Source organism: Myxine glutinosa, chromosome 1, assembly GCF_964187855.1.
Source record: "Myxine glutinosa chromosome 1, kmMyxGlut1.1, whole genome shotgun sequence".
NCBI classification, from domain to species: Eukaryota; Metazoa; Chordata; class Myxini; order Myxiniformes; family Myxinidae; genus Myxine; species Myxine glutinosa.
Genome location: NC_136261.1, coordinates 24284528 through 24303482, shown reverse-complemented (window position 1 = coordinate 24303482; position 18955 = coordinate 24284528). Strand labels below are relative to the sequence as shown.

The 18955-nt window shown below is 46.1% G+C and overlaps 2 protein-coding genes across 3 annotated transcripts in view; one reads left to right on the top strand and one right to left on the bottom strand.

Annotated features, from left to right (window-relative positions):
- Positions 1-18955, top strand: part of LOC137416116 (carnitine O-palmitoyltransferase 2, mitochondrial-like) — a 1201140-nt gene that overhangs the window by 265414 nt on the left and 916771 nt on the right. The window lies entirely within an intron of this gene.
- LOC137412767 (carnitine O-palmitoyltransferase 2, mitochondrial-like) overlaps positions 1-18955 on the bottom strand; it is a 79766-nt gene that overhangs the window by 23424 nt on the left and 37387 nt on the right. The window contains exons 4-8 of one of the 2 annotated variants that reach the window (XM_078769521.1): positions 18101-18207; positions 17675-17882; positions 17274-17478; positions 15507-15854; positions 12639-12842 (exon numbers count right to left, since the gene is read on the bottom strand). In XM_078769521.1, the coding sequence (XP_078625647.1) occupies positions 12639-12842; positions 15507-15854; positions 17274-17478; positions 17675-17882; positions 18101-18207 (1072 nt within the window). The remainder of the gene's footprint in view (positions 1-12638; positions 12843-15506; positions 15855-17273; positions 17479-17674; positions 17883-18100; positions 18208-18955) is intronic. The other variant, XM_078769575.1, reaches the window with a different exon arrangement.

Genomic DNA, 18955 nt, shown 5'->3' with positions numbered 1-18955 from the left:
TACGCCATGACGGAGGCATCTCACACCATGGTGAAGTTCCTGCAGATGACGAGGAGCTAACTCCATTCCTCGAAAATGTCGTCGTCCTCAGCTGGCTTTAACTAACCCACCTGACGCTACCGAAAATAGTTAAACAACGTTATTGGTACTGAACTATGTTCTCGTACATTGGCTTCCATTAAACCGGAAATCTCCCTGGCCCTACAGTTTTTGTTAGATGAAATACGGTCCAGTAAAGATACAACAGCCATGCTGGCCTGTCTTTCTAAAACTCAAAAGAAAACTGGCTTTCAATCTGTAACATATACTCCTAAATCTAGATACAAATCTAGATACAAACAAACCTAGTTCACCCCACCCCCATTATCTCCTTGCCATCCACCTTTTGCCCTGTCCACGTGACTCGTGGTGGTCCCTCTCGGCTCTCCCCCCGTTGGTATTTTGTGCATATAAGATTGTTTACGGTTCTGTTTCAATATTATTTAAATATGTTTAACCTTTCCCCTTCAGTGTTTTATTCAGTGGTATATTACAACACGCTGTTTTTCTTCCTATTTAAAAGGCTTTTTTCACATTCCTCTCCATCTCATTCCACGTCAAAAAAAAGAAATTCAATCTCTTATACGTCTCCCTCACTACATGGTCTAAATTCACATTCATTCCATCCCTCCTCCATCGTTCTGAATCGGATTGTTAACTTGAAAATCACAACAAACCCAATTTGTTATCAATGTTCGTCTTTCATTAATCATCCACTTTCGAAACTCCCCTCTTGCCCCTCGCCTCCAAATTCCCCCCCTTGCACCTACACTCCTAAACTCCCCCCTTGCCCCTTCATTCCTAAACTCCCCCCTTGCCCCTCCCCTCCAAATCCCCCCCTTGCCCCTACACTCCTAAACTCCACCCTTGCCCCTCCACTCCTAAACTCCCCCCTTGCCCCTGTCCTCCTAAACTCCCCCCTCACTCCTCCCCTTCAAAATTCGCCCCCAACCCCTCCCTTTCAAATCTCCCCCCATACCATTCCTCTCCAATTCTCCCTCCTCCCCCCTCCTCCTCAAAGCTGCCTCCTCCCCACTTCATCTCCCTTCTATCTCATACCTCCACCCCCCCCCCCACAACCTTCTACCTTCCTCAGCCCCCCCTCAAACAACCCCTCACTGTGCCTCATCCCTTCACCATCAAACCTTTCATCCTCCTCATCCTTCCCTTTCTTGGAACTCTTCTATAATCTCTGACACACCATCATCAACTGCTCTTCCTACCTCCCCCTCTCATCCTTCATCTTACCCTGCTCCTCCCCTCCCTTGTCCTGTACCCGATGCTCCCCCCCTCTCTTCATTAACGGTATGGACCTCAAACATCCGGGGCCTTCACTCAAACCTGACTGATCTCTCCATACAGGTTACTTCTGACAATCCAGACTTGATCTGCTTAACAGAGACTTTCCTCCTTCAAGATGTCTCTGATTCCTTAATATCTCTTCCTGGTTACTTCCTCCTCCGGTATGATAGACCTGAACCTGGTCCTGGTGGTGGGGTGGCTATCTTTATCAAAAACTCTCTTCCTCACTCTCCTTGCACTGCCCTCTCTCCTCCTCACCCCAAGGAGTACCTCTGTTTACGGCTTCCTCTCCGCTCCCACCTTTTGTTCAAATGTGTTCTGTACCGTCCTCCAAACAGTGACGACTCCATTTACATTTCACTGTTTGACAACATGGACCAACTTCTATCCACTCATCCCAACTCTCTCTCTTCCTCATATGTGGTGACTTCAACTGTCATCATGCCAGCTGGTTGGGTGTGGGTTCCTCTCTCACCAGTCATGGCACCTCAGCAAAGGACTTCTGTGACTCACTGGGATTGACACAATCTGTCAATTTCCCAACCCGGATCTCAGCCAATGGAGTATCTTCTCTTCTAGACTTGGTTATGACAAACTTCCCTGCTAATGTCTGCTGCTCTTCTTCTGCTGCAATCGGTTCTTCTGATCATGTGCTTGTCAAAGTGGACATCTCTCTGGCCATTCTCAGAGAGGCTCCTCAGCGTCGACGAGTCTGGCATTTCACTCAGGCCGACTGGGATGGTCTTCAAGCAGCCATCAATCGTCTGGATTGGTCTCCCATCTCCACTGCCTCTGACATCAATTCTTCCTGGGAATTCTTCCAAAGCAAACTGCTCTCTCTCATGCACAGATTTATCCCATCTCGTCTTCAGTTGTCTTACCCTTCCTCCCGTCCATGGTACATTGAATCTTGTGGTGAGGCAGTTGCCCTGAAACAACTTGCCTTTGCCTCTTGGAAGGCTAATCCAACTGAAGGCAATCTCAGTTCCTTCCACCAAGCTCGGAACAAGTGTGTGTCTACCCTCAGGAGTGCCAGGAAGCACTATCTCTTCACACTCAAGAATGAACTCTCAAACCTGTCTCCTTCCTCCAAATCCTGGTGGCGTCTGGTCAAATCCGTTTCTGGTGTTTGTTCCCCCTCCATCCCCTCCCTTACCTCAAATGGCCACACAGTTGACATCACACGTGACAAAGCCGAATGCCTCAACTCTGTGTTTGCCTCAAAATCTTTAGTCCCAAACCCATCTCTCTCTGTTCCCACCTTTCCCAGTCGAACCCAACTGCTCCTGGACTCTGTGTCCTTCTCTCCTGACAAGGTGGAGGAGTTTTTGTCGAACCTCGACTCTGATTCTGCAACTGGACTAGACGGCATCAGCCCACGGTTCCTAAAATCCTGCTCTGCTGCTCTATCTCACCCTCTCTCTGTTCTTTTCACCCTCTCTTTTGCTCAACGTCATCTGCCAGCATCCTGGAAATCAGCAAACATTACCGCTTTACACAAAAAAGGTGCAAAAACAGATCCTTGCAACTACAGACCAATCAGTCTGCTCCCAATTATCAGCAAAGTCATGCAATCCATCATTGCTTCGGATATGAAATCTTTCCTCTTCTCCAATGGCTTGATCTCTGATCATCAATTTGGTTTCAGGCCAGGTCACTCTACTCTGGACATGCTGCTTCTGCTGTCTCAACAATGGATGGAGGTCCTCAATGCCAAACAGGAAATCAGAGCTGTCTCCCTTGACATATCACATGCCTTCGATATGGTCTGGCACCCAGCTCTGCTCACCAAACTCTCCTCCTATGGTATCCATGGAAATCTCCATGCATGGCTTGCGGACTTCCTCTCTGGTCGTAGTCAACATGTGGTCCTGAATGGATTTCTCTCATCTCCCCTTCCTGTTCAGGCTGGAGTTCCCCAAGGCAGTGTTCTGGGCCCTGTGCTTTTTCTGGTCTTTATCAATGATCTCTCCGACTCTCTGGAAAATCCTCTCTATCTGTTTGCTGATGACTCCACTCTCTGCCGCTCCATGCCTCTTCCCTCAGATCGGCAGTCTGCAGCCTCCTCACTCTCTGAAGTCTTGGACAAAATCACAGACTGGTCAAACAAGTGGAACATGTCTTTCAATCCTGACAAATCTCACACTCTTACTATGTCTCTCCAAAAAGATCGACTGGACAACCCTCCCATCTACTTTCTCAACAATCTTCTCCAAGAAGTTCTGTCGCTCAAGCTTTTGGGTCTCACTATCTGCCATGATCTTTCTTCGGAAAACCACATTTCCAAGCTGGCCTCCAAAGCCAGTCGCCGGCTGGGCATCCTCCGTCGTGCGAAGTCCTTCCTCGGCACACCTGAGCTCCTCACCACATACAAGGCTTTCATCCACAGCTCAATGGAATACTGTTCTCCCCTATGGGCCGGTGCTCCTGCCTCACACCTGGCTCGGCTTCACGCTGTTGAATCCAAAGCTTTCAGAATTATTGGAATCTCCCGCGATGAAGCTATCTCTGAGGGCCTTTCACTCACTCACCGCAGGCAGGTAGGTGGTCTTTCTGTCTTCTACCGACTCCTCTCCGGCCTTGCACCCCCAGCTCTCTCTGTGCTCTGTCCCGCAAATATTCCTACAGGTCACACAAGATCTGCCAGCAACCCTCTGATGGTTAAACTGCCGAAATCTCGGCTCTCTGCTCACCTTCACTCTTTCATTCCTCTTTTCTCCCGCCTCTGGAACAAACTCCCTCTCTGCCTTCAATCCCACTCCTCCCTCCAGGTCTTTTAAACAGCTGTTCACCACCATCTCTTATCTTCCCCCATCCAAAACCTTGATCTTTTCTACCCCCGCTAATTCACCCCAGATCCACCTTGTTTGAAATTCCAACTTCTTTCCTGGAAGTCCTGGCAGTGTCCATTTGTTTTATACCTCTCCCACCCCCCCCCCTTTCCCATGCCCCCCTCCAAAGCCCTCTCCCTCTCACAGATCTCTCGATGTCTCCATGTCTCTCGGTCCCTGCTCTCAAATGTTGTGTTTGTGTCCTTCCCCCTCTTTCCCCATCTTGTCTACCGCTCCCGATGTTATATGTTTTATGTGTCGGTTTGTCTTTCTGTGTGATTAATGTTCGCTCTTGCACGAGCCTCGATCTTGTATACAAAAAAAACCAAAAAAAAACCTCAGCGCTCACAAAGATACTGCCCATTATGTCACAAAGCGGGGCGTGCTGAGTGTCATTTTCTCAGCGAGTGCAGCTACCTCCCTGAACAAGATCGTAAATATATGGCCAAGGCGAGGCAGATATCCAACATATTGGACCCTTCTGATGATGATGAGGAAGTGACAGACCCCACCATCGACTCTCCAGATGACTCTGACAAGTCCTCCATACCTGCAAATAGAATTCAAGGACGCCAGTCACCTTACTTGGACACATTTTACCGTCAGCACACTATCCGTGCCACAATTGACAGTGGAGCCACTGGAAACATGATGAGCCTACCGACTGCCAAACGTCTCGGTCTACCCAAGAGAAAGAGTTCTCAGTCAGCTCATCAGGCTGCTGGCTCCTGCCCACTCACAGTGATTGGTGGTCAGTTTTATCATGACCTCTGACGACTGACAGTTTACCTTCAAAGGCCTTGTTGTTGAAAACCTGGACTTTGATGTCCTGGCAGGAACACCTTTCATGGAGCTGAATGACATTTCTGTTCGCCCGGTTCGACGCCACATCATCCTCAATGATGGGTCCATATACTGATACAGTTCATCTGATTTCTCTCCCACTCACCATGCAGTCCGCCATGCCCATGTCTTACGTGCCCCTCCACGAAGTACAACTGTATGGCCTGGCGAGTACATAGAGCTAAACCTCCCTGACAAATTGTCTGATTCGACATACGCCTTTGAACCTCGCAGTGACTATTGGGCTCATCGTCCTTCAACCAAAATATGGCCTTCTCCAAGTCTCATATCGAGCGTATCTGGCAAGATCTCCATTGCCAACTTGACTGGCGATCCTCAAATTGTTCGATCACATGAAATTTTTTGTCAAATCCGCCCCATCTTCATGCCTTTAAGCCTCACCGGTAAAACTTGTACCCTCCACCCATCCACACACACGAAGATTCAACCAAAACCAAATAAAACTGCCCCAAGCCTTTACTCTGCCAGTGTCACACTCGACCCGGACAATTCCCTTCCCCTTGACATTAGACGTAAATTTCAGACCCTTCTCCAAGAATATGATGATGTCTTCGACCCCAGGCCCAAAGCATACAATGGTGCGTCTGGTCCATTCCAATCGGAAGTTAACATGGGTCCTGTCCTGCCCCCTCAACGTATGGGTCGCCTACCTTTATATTCTCACAGCAACCTTGCAGAACTACAACGCAAGTTTGATGAACTAGAAGATATGGGTGTCTTTGTCAAACCAGAAGACGCAAGAGTCAACGTCAAGTACCTCAACCCGTCTTTCTTGGTGAAAATGTCCAGTGCCGGGTTCCGACTGGTCACGGCATTTGCCGATGTTGGCCGATAAAACAAACCCCAGCCTTCCTTGATGCCCAACGTCGATTCCACTCTTCGACAAATTAGGAGATGGAAGCACATTATCACGACTGACTTGACTAATGCTTTTTATCAAATCCTACTATCTAAAGAGTCAATGAAGTACTGCGGCATTGCGACTCCATTTTGTTGTGTTAGAAGCTACAACCGATCCGCCATGGGTATGCCTGGCTCTGAAACGGCACAAGAAGAACTAACTTGTCACGTCCTTGGAGACCTAGTGGAGGAGGGTGTTGTGGCCAAACTCGCCGATGATCTCTATTGCGGTGGAGCAAGCGTAGACGGAACTGTTAGTCAACTGGAAATGACTGCTTGACGCACTTAAAGCCAACCGCTTCAATCTGTAAGCATCCAAGACTGTCATTGGCCCATCTTCCATCATTATCCGAGGGTGGTTGTGGCAACAAGGCACTACAACAGCCAGCCCCCATTGCATCTCCACATTATCCATGTGTGCCCCCCCCCCCCCCCCCGAATAGGTCTCCGGCTTTCGATCCTTTATTGGAGCTTGCAAATTCCGAGCTCGCGTTATCTCTGGCTGTTCGAGCTTACTCTGTCCATTAGACGGTGCTGTGGCTGGCCGCATATCCCAAGAGAAAATTGCTTGGACCTCCGACCTCATTGAAGCATTCCACTCTGCCCAAAAAGCGCTTTCTTCAAACAGAACCATTATCCTTCCACACTCTGAAGACCAATTGTGGATTATCACTGTTGATCAGTGAAGAATGGCATAGGAGCTACGATGTACGTCAATCACAATGGGACCCAACGACTTGCGGGGTTTTTTTAGCGCCAGGTTTTGAGGACACCAGGTCACCTGGCATCCCAGTGAAATTGAAGTGCTCTCAATCGCTATGGCTACTAAACACTTTGGACCATTCGTCATTCAATCCAATCATAAAACTTGCAAACTGAACGAAAGTAAGCCATGTGTACACTGTACAAGCCTTTGAAAAGCTATGCTGAGGAGAGTTTTCAGCTAGTCCCCTCATGTCAACCTTTCTGTTGATGGTCAGCTGGTTCCAGGCCTCAATCAGCCATCTTGTGGCTCCGCTAATGTACCCTCAGATTTCGCCAGCCGTAATGCCCTCGATTGTAACAATCCCCAATGCCAAATTTGCTCATTTGTAGAGCAGACAGAAAACTGTGTCGTACGTCATTCCTCCAGCCAAGACATCATCACTGGTTACTCCAAATTACCGTTTACAAACCGATCTGTCTTGCTAGCCCTACAGTCTGAGTGCGCAGATTTACGCAGAACACATGCCCATCTCATATAAGGTACCCGACCATCGAAAAAGCTGACCAATATTAAAGACGTGAAAAGGTACTTGAATTCAGTCACGATTTCAAAAGACGAGTTATTGGTTGTCCGATATCACGGCCCCTTCTAACCTTCCCGTGAACGCATCGTCATTCCTCGCCTGGTCCTGGACGGCCTTGTCACAGTTCTCCACATCAAGCTTGATCACCCATCTTGCCACCAACTTAAGCAAGTGATGCATGGCCACTTCTTTGCCCTTGACATGGATAGGTCCATCAACCATGTAACTACCAGTTGCCACCACTGTGCTTCCATGTGAAAAATCATTCCGCATGCCATTCCTCAATCGTCCAATGATCCTCCTGATACAGTTGGTGTGACTTTGGCAGCAGATGTCCTAAAGTGTGGGCGTCAACTGATCTTGGTCTTGCGTGAGTGCATCACTTCCGACACCCGTTCCGCTCTCATTTATGACGAATGCCATGATACACGACGTGACAGCCTACTCTAACTCATCAGTAAACTTCATCCGATGGAGGAGCCACCTGCTGTCATCCGGACTGATCAAGCCTCTGCATTCAAGTCTCTCACCAATGACAAGTTCCTACAAGATCACCGCGTCTCCCTTGAGCTTGGTCGCGCAAAAATCCCAACAAAAACCATGTCGCTGAGAAAGCCATTCAGGAATTAGAAGCTGAATTATGACACCAAGACCCGCTCGGAGGTCCAGTGTCGCCTCGTCAGCTTTCCATGGGTACTGCCCGATTAAACTCACGTATCAGATCTTGCGGTATGTCTGCATGGGAAATGTGGACACAATGTGACCAGCGACCAGTTCACTAACCATCAGATTCCAATCTTGGATCAGAACCTTATCCGAGAGCAGCATGCCCAACACTCTAGGAACCATACTTATAGCGAGACATCCAAGTCCCCATCAACAAAACGCTCTGCTACTCCGACAGTTCATGTTAGAGACCTGGTGTACTTGCACTCAGATGGATCCACGTCTCAAACACGGGATCGTTACCTGGTTGTGTCTGTGGATGGGACCTGGTGCGACATCCGCAAGATTGCTGGCTCTCAACTCCGATGCTCGTCGTATTGTGTACTACAATCTGAATGTTACATGGTACCCATGTAGACTACACATACCATCCCGCATCCGCACATAGATTCATGTGATGATTCTCTCGGTGATGAAGACGACTTGGATGGGCCACCTATTGCTATCACCGATCCACCTCACATACCTCCCATTCTCTCGACTCCAGCTGAACGTGTTCTGCCCCCAAGTCCTCCTCCTGCAGTTCTACCCTCTATGCTTGCCCAACCCTGTGATTCCCAGGTCCAACGCCATGGTGTTGACAGCACGGCAACCGTGTCGCCTCCTATCAGGATGTCAGGCCGTCGACGTTCACGCCTCAAACACTTGGATGACTACGTTCTTGATGGATGAGTGGTTGCATATGTGTCAATGGGGCAGTATAAATCCCAAGGTACCTTAGGACAGACAATACAATGATGGTGCTTTTCCTCTAACCTGGCATCATCGGTCTACTGTCTTCAGGCACATGTGCAAATACTGTTGTGGTTTTCAGTGTTGTGATGTCTTTTGTCTATTTGTCTATATCACATGTGCATGCTGACTTGTACGAGGTAATGAGAAATATTAGTTGGTAAAGTTACATTTTTTTTCAAGGAAAGAAAGTGGCCACGCCAGTGTTGGTTGTTGTTGGTTTAGTACATAGGACGTGACTTGTCTGGCACCGTCCATCGCATGCTCGGGTGTGCCTTTTTGTCGCATTTATGATCTTCTTCCTCTTCGCTCTTTGATTTCATTGAGCTTGATGTGTTTTGCGTGAGCTCCCAAAAAAGCTCAATATATTCACAGAAATGGCGTGCTGTGTGTGATCCGATGGAGTGAGAACATGATAAGGTCTATCTCAGATAATTGGCGCTCACCTTCGCGGGAAACGTGAGAAACTGGACGCTCGGTGGTGAGGGTCCCCAAGCGCGGATGATTGACTGGAGCGAGGGGTGAAGCTTCTGCAGGTGTACCAATGGGTATGCTTTGTGCGTGGCCAGGCTCCACCCTGCTTAAGTGAATATAAAGGCTGAACGCAGGTGCCTCTCGCCACCTTGGAATTGAGCCAGAAATCTGCTGTGAACCTGGAGAATCGCCTTCCTGCCATCTGTGTATAAACTGTGTTGTGCTGAGGAAAAGACCGTTGCCATGATGGATGAGGGAGTGACCATGATCGACCATGCGCGAGCGACCATGTACTGCACCACACCGACTGACCATCCTCCACCCCGACCCCACACTCCTACCTGTGTCAGGACCGATACCCGTCCGTCGACGGTTGCCTAAGTAAGGCAAGGGCCGACCCTAAGCGCAAAACTCATTCCCCCCCCTCCTCTTCTTTTCTTCCTCTCTACCTTTCCCCGGAGAGTAATTCTGCTGGGTCCATGGTTCATGTCTAAATATGAAATTGGAGATGGAGTAAGCGTTAAGGTTAAGAGGGACGAAGCTTTTCAGGTTGTGATCTTTCACTTATGGTTTTTTTATTATTGTGATTTGCGCCCTTGTAAGTTGTATTTGTGCTTGTAATTGCTTTCTCTTTGACCATTGTAAATTGTAAAAGTGTTGTTTTTCCTTGGATTTTACTCAGAAAAATGAATTTTATTCCTCCTTCATCCACAAGCACATATTCCCCATGCAACATATCTAACAAGTGTCATTTAAAATTACATGTTCATTACGTGTTCTTGCTTTCAGACATCTCTTCTTATCACTGATTGGTTTTCTGGCATAGCAACAGCGCCTGAGGATTTCCTTAGCTTTAAGGGAATCCTCATCCTTAAGGTTTGTTTATGCAACAACACTTGAGGAAATCCTTCGCTGAGGAATTACAGCGTACCTTAAGGGAAATCTTTCCTTCAGGTTGAGGGAGATTTATGCAACCGGGCCAAAGAGATGAACAGCACTGAATCAGAGTACACCAGGCTAGAGTTCCAAAACCTATTAGATGTGTTTTGATGACATCAGAACTGATTTGTTGGATAATCTGAAATTAGTAAATATGACTGATTGATCTAGTATGCCACTGTCATTCATGCAGTCATGACGTGTACAGGAAGTGAAGGATTCCACCAAAAAGCATATTTGAAGAAAATCAGAGGCTGAATTTGGAGGTTTATTACACTGAGGTTCCACAAGATGGTAAGAGGCAAGTTGTTGTTCTTCCAGAAAACTTCTCAAGATCCCAGCTTCCAAAGCACATTTTGAGACATACATGACTTATCCAATACCTCATCCAATTCACCCCATCCAAGTTGTTGACAAGGCTGCTTTGTGTATTCGCAAATCTATACAAAGTCATGAGACTAACATGCCTTGGCCTCCAAAGCCGTCTGAGCTACGAAAGTGGTATGAGTATTCCTGAACAATTCAGAACATTTTTACTTACTCTCTTGATCAGCAGCATGGATTGTCAACATGAAGCAGATTCTCCGAGAATGCAATGACTAATGAATTAGTTTGGACAAGACATTGTGTCCGGCTTAAGTCACAGCAAACGAAAGCCTCCAAAGTACGTCCTGCTGCCATATGCTGTCAAATTTCCAACAAACAATGTGGAGCCCATTCAAATGTTAAAATCGCTGTGGCCATGGAATTGTTGATTTGCAAATCGATGAAATAAACGTGCTGCCTTGTGCCAACAAAAAATGGCTGCAACATCAAATAATAAAAACCACTACCAGAAAACATCCAGCCGTATGTGAACACCATTGTGGCTTGGGATAACATCGATAGACTGGAGGAAACCGTCTGGGTAGGTACCTCTCAGAGTAAATGGTATTGCAGAAATTAAAAGAAAGGCAAAGAAGTTTTGAACTGATATCTGCTGCCAACTTTCTTGTATAAAACACAGGTGAATGTTTTGGGCTTGCTGCATGGAAATGTGTGGAAGTAATTTCCACTGAGGTACTGCAAGGTGCATGGCAAAATAAACTTTGTGGATGGTAGCCCGTCTGCACACAGCTGAACATCATGAAGTTAGTGGATGGACCGGAGTTAATATTTCTGTTTGAAGCGATGTAACAGTGACCCAAGACAATGTAGGATTCCCACCTATAATCGATACACCTGCTACAAACATGTACACCGTTTATAACGTTTATCTGCAGTCTCTTAAGATCAATGATTCATTGAAATCTCCGTCATACAAAATCGTTCCTTGGCACACCTGAACTCCTATCCACAACCTCCAAGGCCTTTGTCTGCAGCTTGATGGGTGACTGCTCTCTCTTTTGGGCTGGAGGCACTGCCCAAAACCCTGCTCAACTTGACGCCGAGGAAACTAAGGCCTTCCAAATCAATGGAATCTCCCACTATTCCACAAATTATATGAGATTCCTTCAAAATCAAAATCATTGAAAACTTTCCCATCACAGAAAAGTTGGTGGTTTCCCTTCCTTCTATTTCCATTCAGATCTTGCACCTTCTGCCAAGAATGTGCTCTGTCCTACTCCTCCCACCTCCAACCCCCTCCCCAAGTTTTCTGAAGGGTGCACTTAGTCTGTGAGTAATCCTTTTCCCAAAATCCAAAATCACTTCCCACCGACACTCATTTTTCTCTTTTTCCCCCACCGATGGAACCAACTTCCACAATCTCGTCAGTGTCATTGTTGCCTCCAGGTCTTCAAGAAATCTGTTCACCACGATCTCAATTTGTATCCATCTTGTTCACCCCGTGTGTCCTCTGCTTGCTCTCATTCTTCCCCGGTACCTTATTTCTCCAAGTCTTCCTCCATTTTGTCCCTCAAGTCTGCTGTTTGTGCCCCCCACCCACATCTGCTGGCTTTATTCTCTTATTTTTGTTCTCTTAGCCCTGATTTATTTCGTGTTCTCACACATCCACAAGCCTCAACTGTAAAAACAGAAACAAACTGGAACGGCACCCGGTGGAGCGTGTACCTCCGCCACGCTGAACAGTTTGTTTTGTATCCCACGAAATGACCTGAGCTGCATCAGGACGTCAACCAAAATCAAATCAATTAGTCATTGTCACACACCCAACCTGCCCAGCTAGTTTTGTTCGAATACATTCATAACTCTGAGATGTCATGCTACACAGTTTGTCGTTTTTGGCTGTATATCTCAATGGTGAAGCATCACTTAAAAAACTCTGTTATCATACATTTTCGAGATATTGTACTCGCAGACAGACAAACAGACCGGGGTGAAAACATAACCTCCATCAGTGGGAGAGGTAATCAGAGTGTTAGCTTTTAGTCATGTTTCTTAAGATTAGAAATTATATAAATCATCTCTGTTCTTCCATGACTCGTCATGTCAATTAAAAAAAAACTAAAAAATGAAGAAATCTTCATAAACGCTCACACCGACATGTGCATCATGGTATTTAAATGATTTATGTGACGATTTTTTTTTAGGTTTCACCCACCTTGAGAAAATTGCTTCCATAATCTTGGAATTCAAGGCGGTAGAAGGAAGGAGAGGCAGAAATTGTTTGGAGATTGCATTTGGCTGTTACAACAGCAGTCTGCAGGGTGCTGTCGAGGTCAAACTCCAATCTCTGTACACCGTTTGAAGGTTCCAGATACATCACAGAATTTTCATGGGTCACAGCTGGTCGGTTCTGAATGTCCTTTTATTTGGAGACAACAACAAAAAGCAAGCAGAGGGTAAAGTGACCAAAATAAATACCCATACATGTATGCAGAATGAAATAAAATTGAAAAGAGTACAAATATCTGCTGCTTTTCTTCTGCTCCAATCGGTTCTTCTGATCATGTGCTTGTTAAAGTGGACATCTCTCTGGCCATTCTCAGAGAGCCTCCTCAGCGCCGACAAGTCTGGCATTTCACTCAGGCTGACTGGCACGGTCTGCAAGCAGCCATCAATCATCTGGACTGGTCCCCCATCTCTACTGCCTCTGACATCAATTCTTCCTGGGAATTCTTCCAAAGCAAACTGCTCTCTCTCATGCACAGATTGATCCCATCTCGTCTTCAGTTGTCTTACCCTTCCTCCAGTCCATGGTACACTGAATCTTGTGGTGAGGCAGTTGCCCTGAAACAACTTGCCTTTGTCTCGTGGAAGGCAAATCCAACTGAAGGCAATCTCAGTTCCTTCCACCAAGCTTCGAACAAGTGTGTGTCTACCCTCAGGAGTGCCATGAAGCACTATCTCTACACACTCAAGATTGAACTCTCAAACCTTTCTCCTTCTTCCAAATCCTGGTGGGGTCTGGTCAAATCCGTTTGTGGTGTTTTTTCCCCCTCCATCCCCTCCCTTACCTCAAATGGCTACACAGTTGACACCGCACGTGACAAAGCCGAATGCCTCATCTCTGTGTTTGACTCAAAATCTTGTGTCCCAAATCCATCTCTCTCTGTTCCCATCTTTCCCAGTCGAACCCAACTGCTCCTGCACTCTGTGTCCTTCTCTCCTGACAAGGTGGATAAGTTTTTGCCAAACCTCGACTCTGATTCTGCAACTGGACCAGACGGCATCAGTCCACGGGTCCTAAAATCCTGCTCTGCTGCTCTATCTCACCCTCTCTCTGTTCTTTTCACCCTCTCTTTTGCTCAAGGTCATCTGCCAGCATCTTGGAAATCAGCAAACATTACCGCTTTTCACAAAAAGGTGCAAAAACAGATCCTTGCAACGACAGACCAATCAGCCTGCTCCCAATTATCAGCAAAGTCATGGAATCCATCATTGCTTCGGATATCAAATCCTTCCTCTTCTCCAATGGCTTGATCTCCGATCATCAATTTGGATTCAGACCAGGTCATTCTACTCTGGACATGTTGCTTCTGCTGTCTCAACAATGGATGGAGGTCCTCAATGCCAAACAGGAAATCAGAGTTGTCTCACTTGACATATCACGTACCTTCGATATGGTCTGGCACCCAGCTCTGCTCACCAAAGTCTCCTCCTATGGTATCCATGGAAATCTCCACTCATGGCTTGCAGACTTCCTCTCTGGTCGTACGCAACGTGTTGCCCTGAATTGATTTCTCTCATCTCCCCTCCTGTTCTGGCTGGAGTTCCCCAAGGTAGTGTTCTGGGCCCTGTGCTATTTCTGGTCTTCATCAATGATCTCTCCGACTCTCTGGAAAATCCTCTCTATCTCTTTGCTGATGACTCCACTATCTGCTGCTCCATTCCTCATCCCTGAGATTGGCAGTCTGCAGCCTCCTCACTCTTTGCAGACCTGGACAAAATCACAGACTGGTCAAACAAGTGGAACATGTCTTTCAATCCTGACAAATCTCACACTCTTACTATGTCTCTACGAAAAGACCGACTGGAAAACACTCCCAACTACTTTCTCAACAACCATCTCCAAGAAGTTCTGTCGCTCAAGCTTTTGGGTCTCACTATCTGCCATGATATTTCTTGGGAAAACCACATTTCCAAGCTGGCCCCCAAAGCCAGTCACCGACTGGGCATACTCCGTCGTGCGAAGTCCTTCCTTGGCACAGCTGCGCTCCTCACCACATACAAGGCTTTCATCCGCAGCTCAATGGAATACTTTTCCTGCCTCACACCCAGCTCGGCTTCATGTTGATGAAACCAAAGCTTTCAGATTCATTGGAATCTCCTGCGATGAAGCTAACTCCGAGGGCCTTTCACTCACTCGCCGCAGGCAGGTTGGTGGTCTTTCTGTCTTTTACCGACTCCTCTCCGGCCTTGCTCCCCCAGCTCTCTCTGTGCCCTGTCCCCCCTATATTCCTTCAGGTCGCACAAGATCTGCCTGCAACTCTCTTATGGTTAAACTGCCAAAATCTCGGCTCTCTGCTCACCTTCACTCTTTCATTCCCCTTTTCTCCCGCCTCTGGAACACACTCCCCCACTCCCTTCATTCCCACTCCTCCCTCCAGGTCTTTAAAACAGCTGATTACCACCATCTCTTATCTTCCCCAATCCAAAACCTTGATCTTTTCTACCCCCAATAATTCACCCCAGATACACTTTTTTTTGAAATTCCAACTTCTTTCCTGGAAGTCCTTGCAGTGTTCATGTGTTTTATTCCTCTCCCACCTCCCCCCAAGCCCTCCCCCTCCCACATTTCTCCCGATGTCCCTGCTCTCAAATGTTGTGTTTGTGTCCTTCCCCCTCTCTCCCCAACTTGTCTACCGCTCCCCTTATTTTTGTGTTTTATGTGTCGGTTTGACTTTTTGTGTGATTAATGTTCGCTCTTTCACGAGCCTCGAACTTGTATACAAAAAAAAACAAAAAAAAAAACAGAAAAACAATTTATGAAAATAGTAGGTCCTGTACAAACCTACTATAAACACACCTTGGTGATCATATTTATGAAGTACATTGCCATCATTGCATTGGACCACGAATGCTCAAATTGAATCCCAGTAAATCCATCCTTTCCCACAATGACTTGTACAGACTTGTCAAACCAACGATCACCTCCACTGCCAAATAATACTTGATTGTTGTTTTCTTTTAGGTCTTGGTCATCCAGGCAGAGGCAAAAGAGGGCCGACTCAATGAGGGACAAGGCCGATCCATGTCCTTGAGCCTGCAGTTTCTTTCTCAAGCGTGCCCAAACATCTCGTCGCTCTGCAGCCAGGCTGGCCACAGGAAACTTGACTGGAAGTCGTGATTCTGACAGAATATGATGAAGATTGGCCTGTACAACAAAGAGAACATCAATGAGAAGAATGGATTTTGATGAGAGGCTGATGAAACGCACAGAAGCGCAAAAGAATGGAACAAAGGGGATATTGGTCATTTGCTAATATACATGTTGGATATTCATTGTCTGACAAGCAGGAAATATAATTTCAGTTGAAGTGTGAATGGCAAGAGAATTGTGTCAGTCAGTAATAAAGATACAGCTATGTTTAAAACTTTGGCTACTTCGTACAATTTTGCTATTTGCTGTATATCACATATAACATTCTTGGGAAAAATGCCATGGGCAAAGAAAATGCCCCTTTATATTGTATGTGCCATGTGGCAAAGTATAGAAAAGAAGGTACATTCCATAGCTTGCAGAAAATGCCAAACAATAGAAAAGGAGGGACATTCAAAGAATCTTGTGTGCATGCTGGACTGCCCTTCACCCTTGTGTTCTGAGGAGGGACCAAGTCATGCTCTCGAAAAGTTCATACAAAGGGGCGCCTTACATCTGGCAAATAAAATACATTTACTTCATCAGGCAGGTGTATTAATCAAATTGGCACCTCTTGCAATTGTCGCCATGCAATTTTGTGCCTTATCCCGAAGAAAGGAGACTTACATTCTTTACAAAATTGGTGGCCTGTCTCGCTGCTTTGTGCGGACTACAAAATCCTTTCCAAAGTCCTTGTAAACCGCATAAAGCCCCATACCACATATGTGCAAGAGAGAGTTGGGATGAGTAGATAGAAGTTGATCCTTGTTATCAGACAGCAAGATGTAGATGGAGTCATCACTGTTTGGTGGACGGTACAACACACATATGAACAAAAGGTGGGAGCGAAGGGGAAGCCGAAGCTTCACGAGAAAAAAGAAGCCGGAGCTCCCCCCACCCCCCCCCCCCCCCCCCAGATCTGCTTTCATCACAACCCTCTTGAGGAAGTTCAGTTTTTCATACTCCTGGATCTCACTATCAGCCATGATCTTTTTTTTTAGCAAACCAAATTTCAAAGTTTGCTTCCAAAGCCAGCCACCGACTGGGCAGCCTCCGTCATGCAAACTCCTTCCGTGGCAAACATGACCTCTTATCCACCTCCAAGGCCTACATCTGCATCATGATGAAATACAGCTATCCCTTTTGGGATGGTGTCCCTGCCTGCCTTGCTTAGCTTGACATAGTGGAAACGAATGTCGTCATGATCATTGGAATCTCGAGCGATGAAGCTGAGTCTATGGGCCTGTCACTTTGCCACTGCAGACCAGTTGGTGGTCTCTGATTTCTAACGCATCCTTTCTGTGCTTTGTCCCTTTTACATCCCCTTTATAAACCCAAGCCTGAGTGGTGGGGATCTGGCCCACTTTGAACATAATCAGTTAGAAAGAGCACAGGTGTAGTGTGCAAGGTATTAGTGATGGCCATTTCCCTTACCATGATGGTGCTTGCAGGTAGAATGTAGCCCGAATCATCAAGCAGATTGCAGGTGTATATGTATCCTTTATGAAGCACAACAAAATGGCGGATGCCAAGTATGGTCTGGAGCTCATCTCGTGACTCGTGAGGTATGCGGCTTGTACCGAACAAATGATTCAGTTGGGACATGCACATCAGATATGATTTTGGACGAGAACTCGACCTGTCAAGGCAATTGTGGTATGAGCAACTGAAGACGTTTGAAGGACAATATATTTATGTTTTATCATTATCTCAATTCTAAACTTGTGGAATCATAATTAACATTTTAATGAGAAACAATTTGTGATAGTTTAATCAATGTCACAGTTTGCAAACAACAAAAATCCAAGGCAGCAAGAATATCAAAAAGCACTCACACAAAACCAGTGCCATCTCTGTGAGCCAGGCCACCACTATCTGCTGGGGTCAGCAGACCAGCCTTGAGAGTGCGATGAAATCGAGCGATCGAGACAACCAGGTTTGTGGCACACACCAGCTGTGAGCCAGGAGTCAATCCCATGTTTATACCATAATTGGTGATGCATAGAGAATCTTTGCGATTCAAGAACGAGTCCTCAATGAAGGCTTGGAGGCGGGCAGTCGATGTACGTGCGGATTGGAGGGTGCCCAGAGCAAGGTTGGTTGATGAAAGACATGACGATTGCATTGATAATTATCACCATCATTACCCTGCTGCCATTCCCTCGAATTAAATAATGTCATTAAATGTGTAATAAATCTTTGATTTTATAACTGAGCTCTCAAAGGTTATTTTGTATTGGTAAGCAACAGCAATAACTTACCAGTGGTGTAGCTCGTGTGTTGGTTTTCCTTGTCATAAGCCAAGAGTTCATTCTGCAGCAACTGACCCTCTCCATGTTCAAATGAACTACAGATTTGCTCTGTCTTCCTGTTACACATAAATAGTCATTAACGAGATACACATCAAGATACAGTCATCCAAATCTTACCTTTCCACAATGTGGGTGGAGATGTACATATGTAAACAATTGAAAGCATCAATCTTGGGAAAATGCCAGGGGCATAAAAAGGCCCCTTTATATATCGGTTAAAATACATCTACGTCTTCATGCAGCTGTATGATTCAAATTGGCGCTCCTTTATATGAACTTTTCTGGAGCATAGCTTGGTTCGTATGAAGAACATAAGGATAGTCCAGCAGGCACACGACATTTATTTTCGAATGTCCTTTCTTTTCTATCGTTAACTATTCTTTAGTCTTTTGTAATGTAATGAAGCATTTAAAAAGTAGGCCTCGTCTCCTGGACTAACACATCTGCTTATACACCTCCCTGTTCCTTCACTCTCTGCTCTCCTTGCTCTCAATCTCCTATTCTTCTGTTTCTGCTTCTGAACCTGTGCTGGCATCCTTAATCCCCCTGAGGCATCATTCTTGCCCTAATTTCGGGAATTTCCCCAGATGGTTTTCACGGTTTCTTTAAAAAAATGTTTAAACTTTCCCCTGAAGTGTTGTATTCTGTTGTATATTATAATTATAACACACTTTTCTTCTTCTTCTTTGAAAGGTTGTTTTCGATTTGTTCACCTAATGTCTTCATTTCAAATAAAAATTCAATCTCTTACAGTTCTTCCTTCCTACATTCCCTAAACTCACCTGCATTCCACCCCTCCTCCAA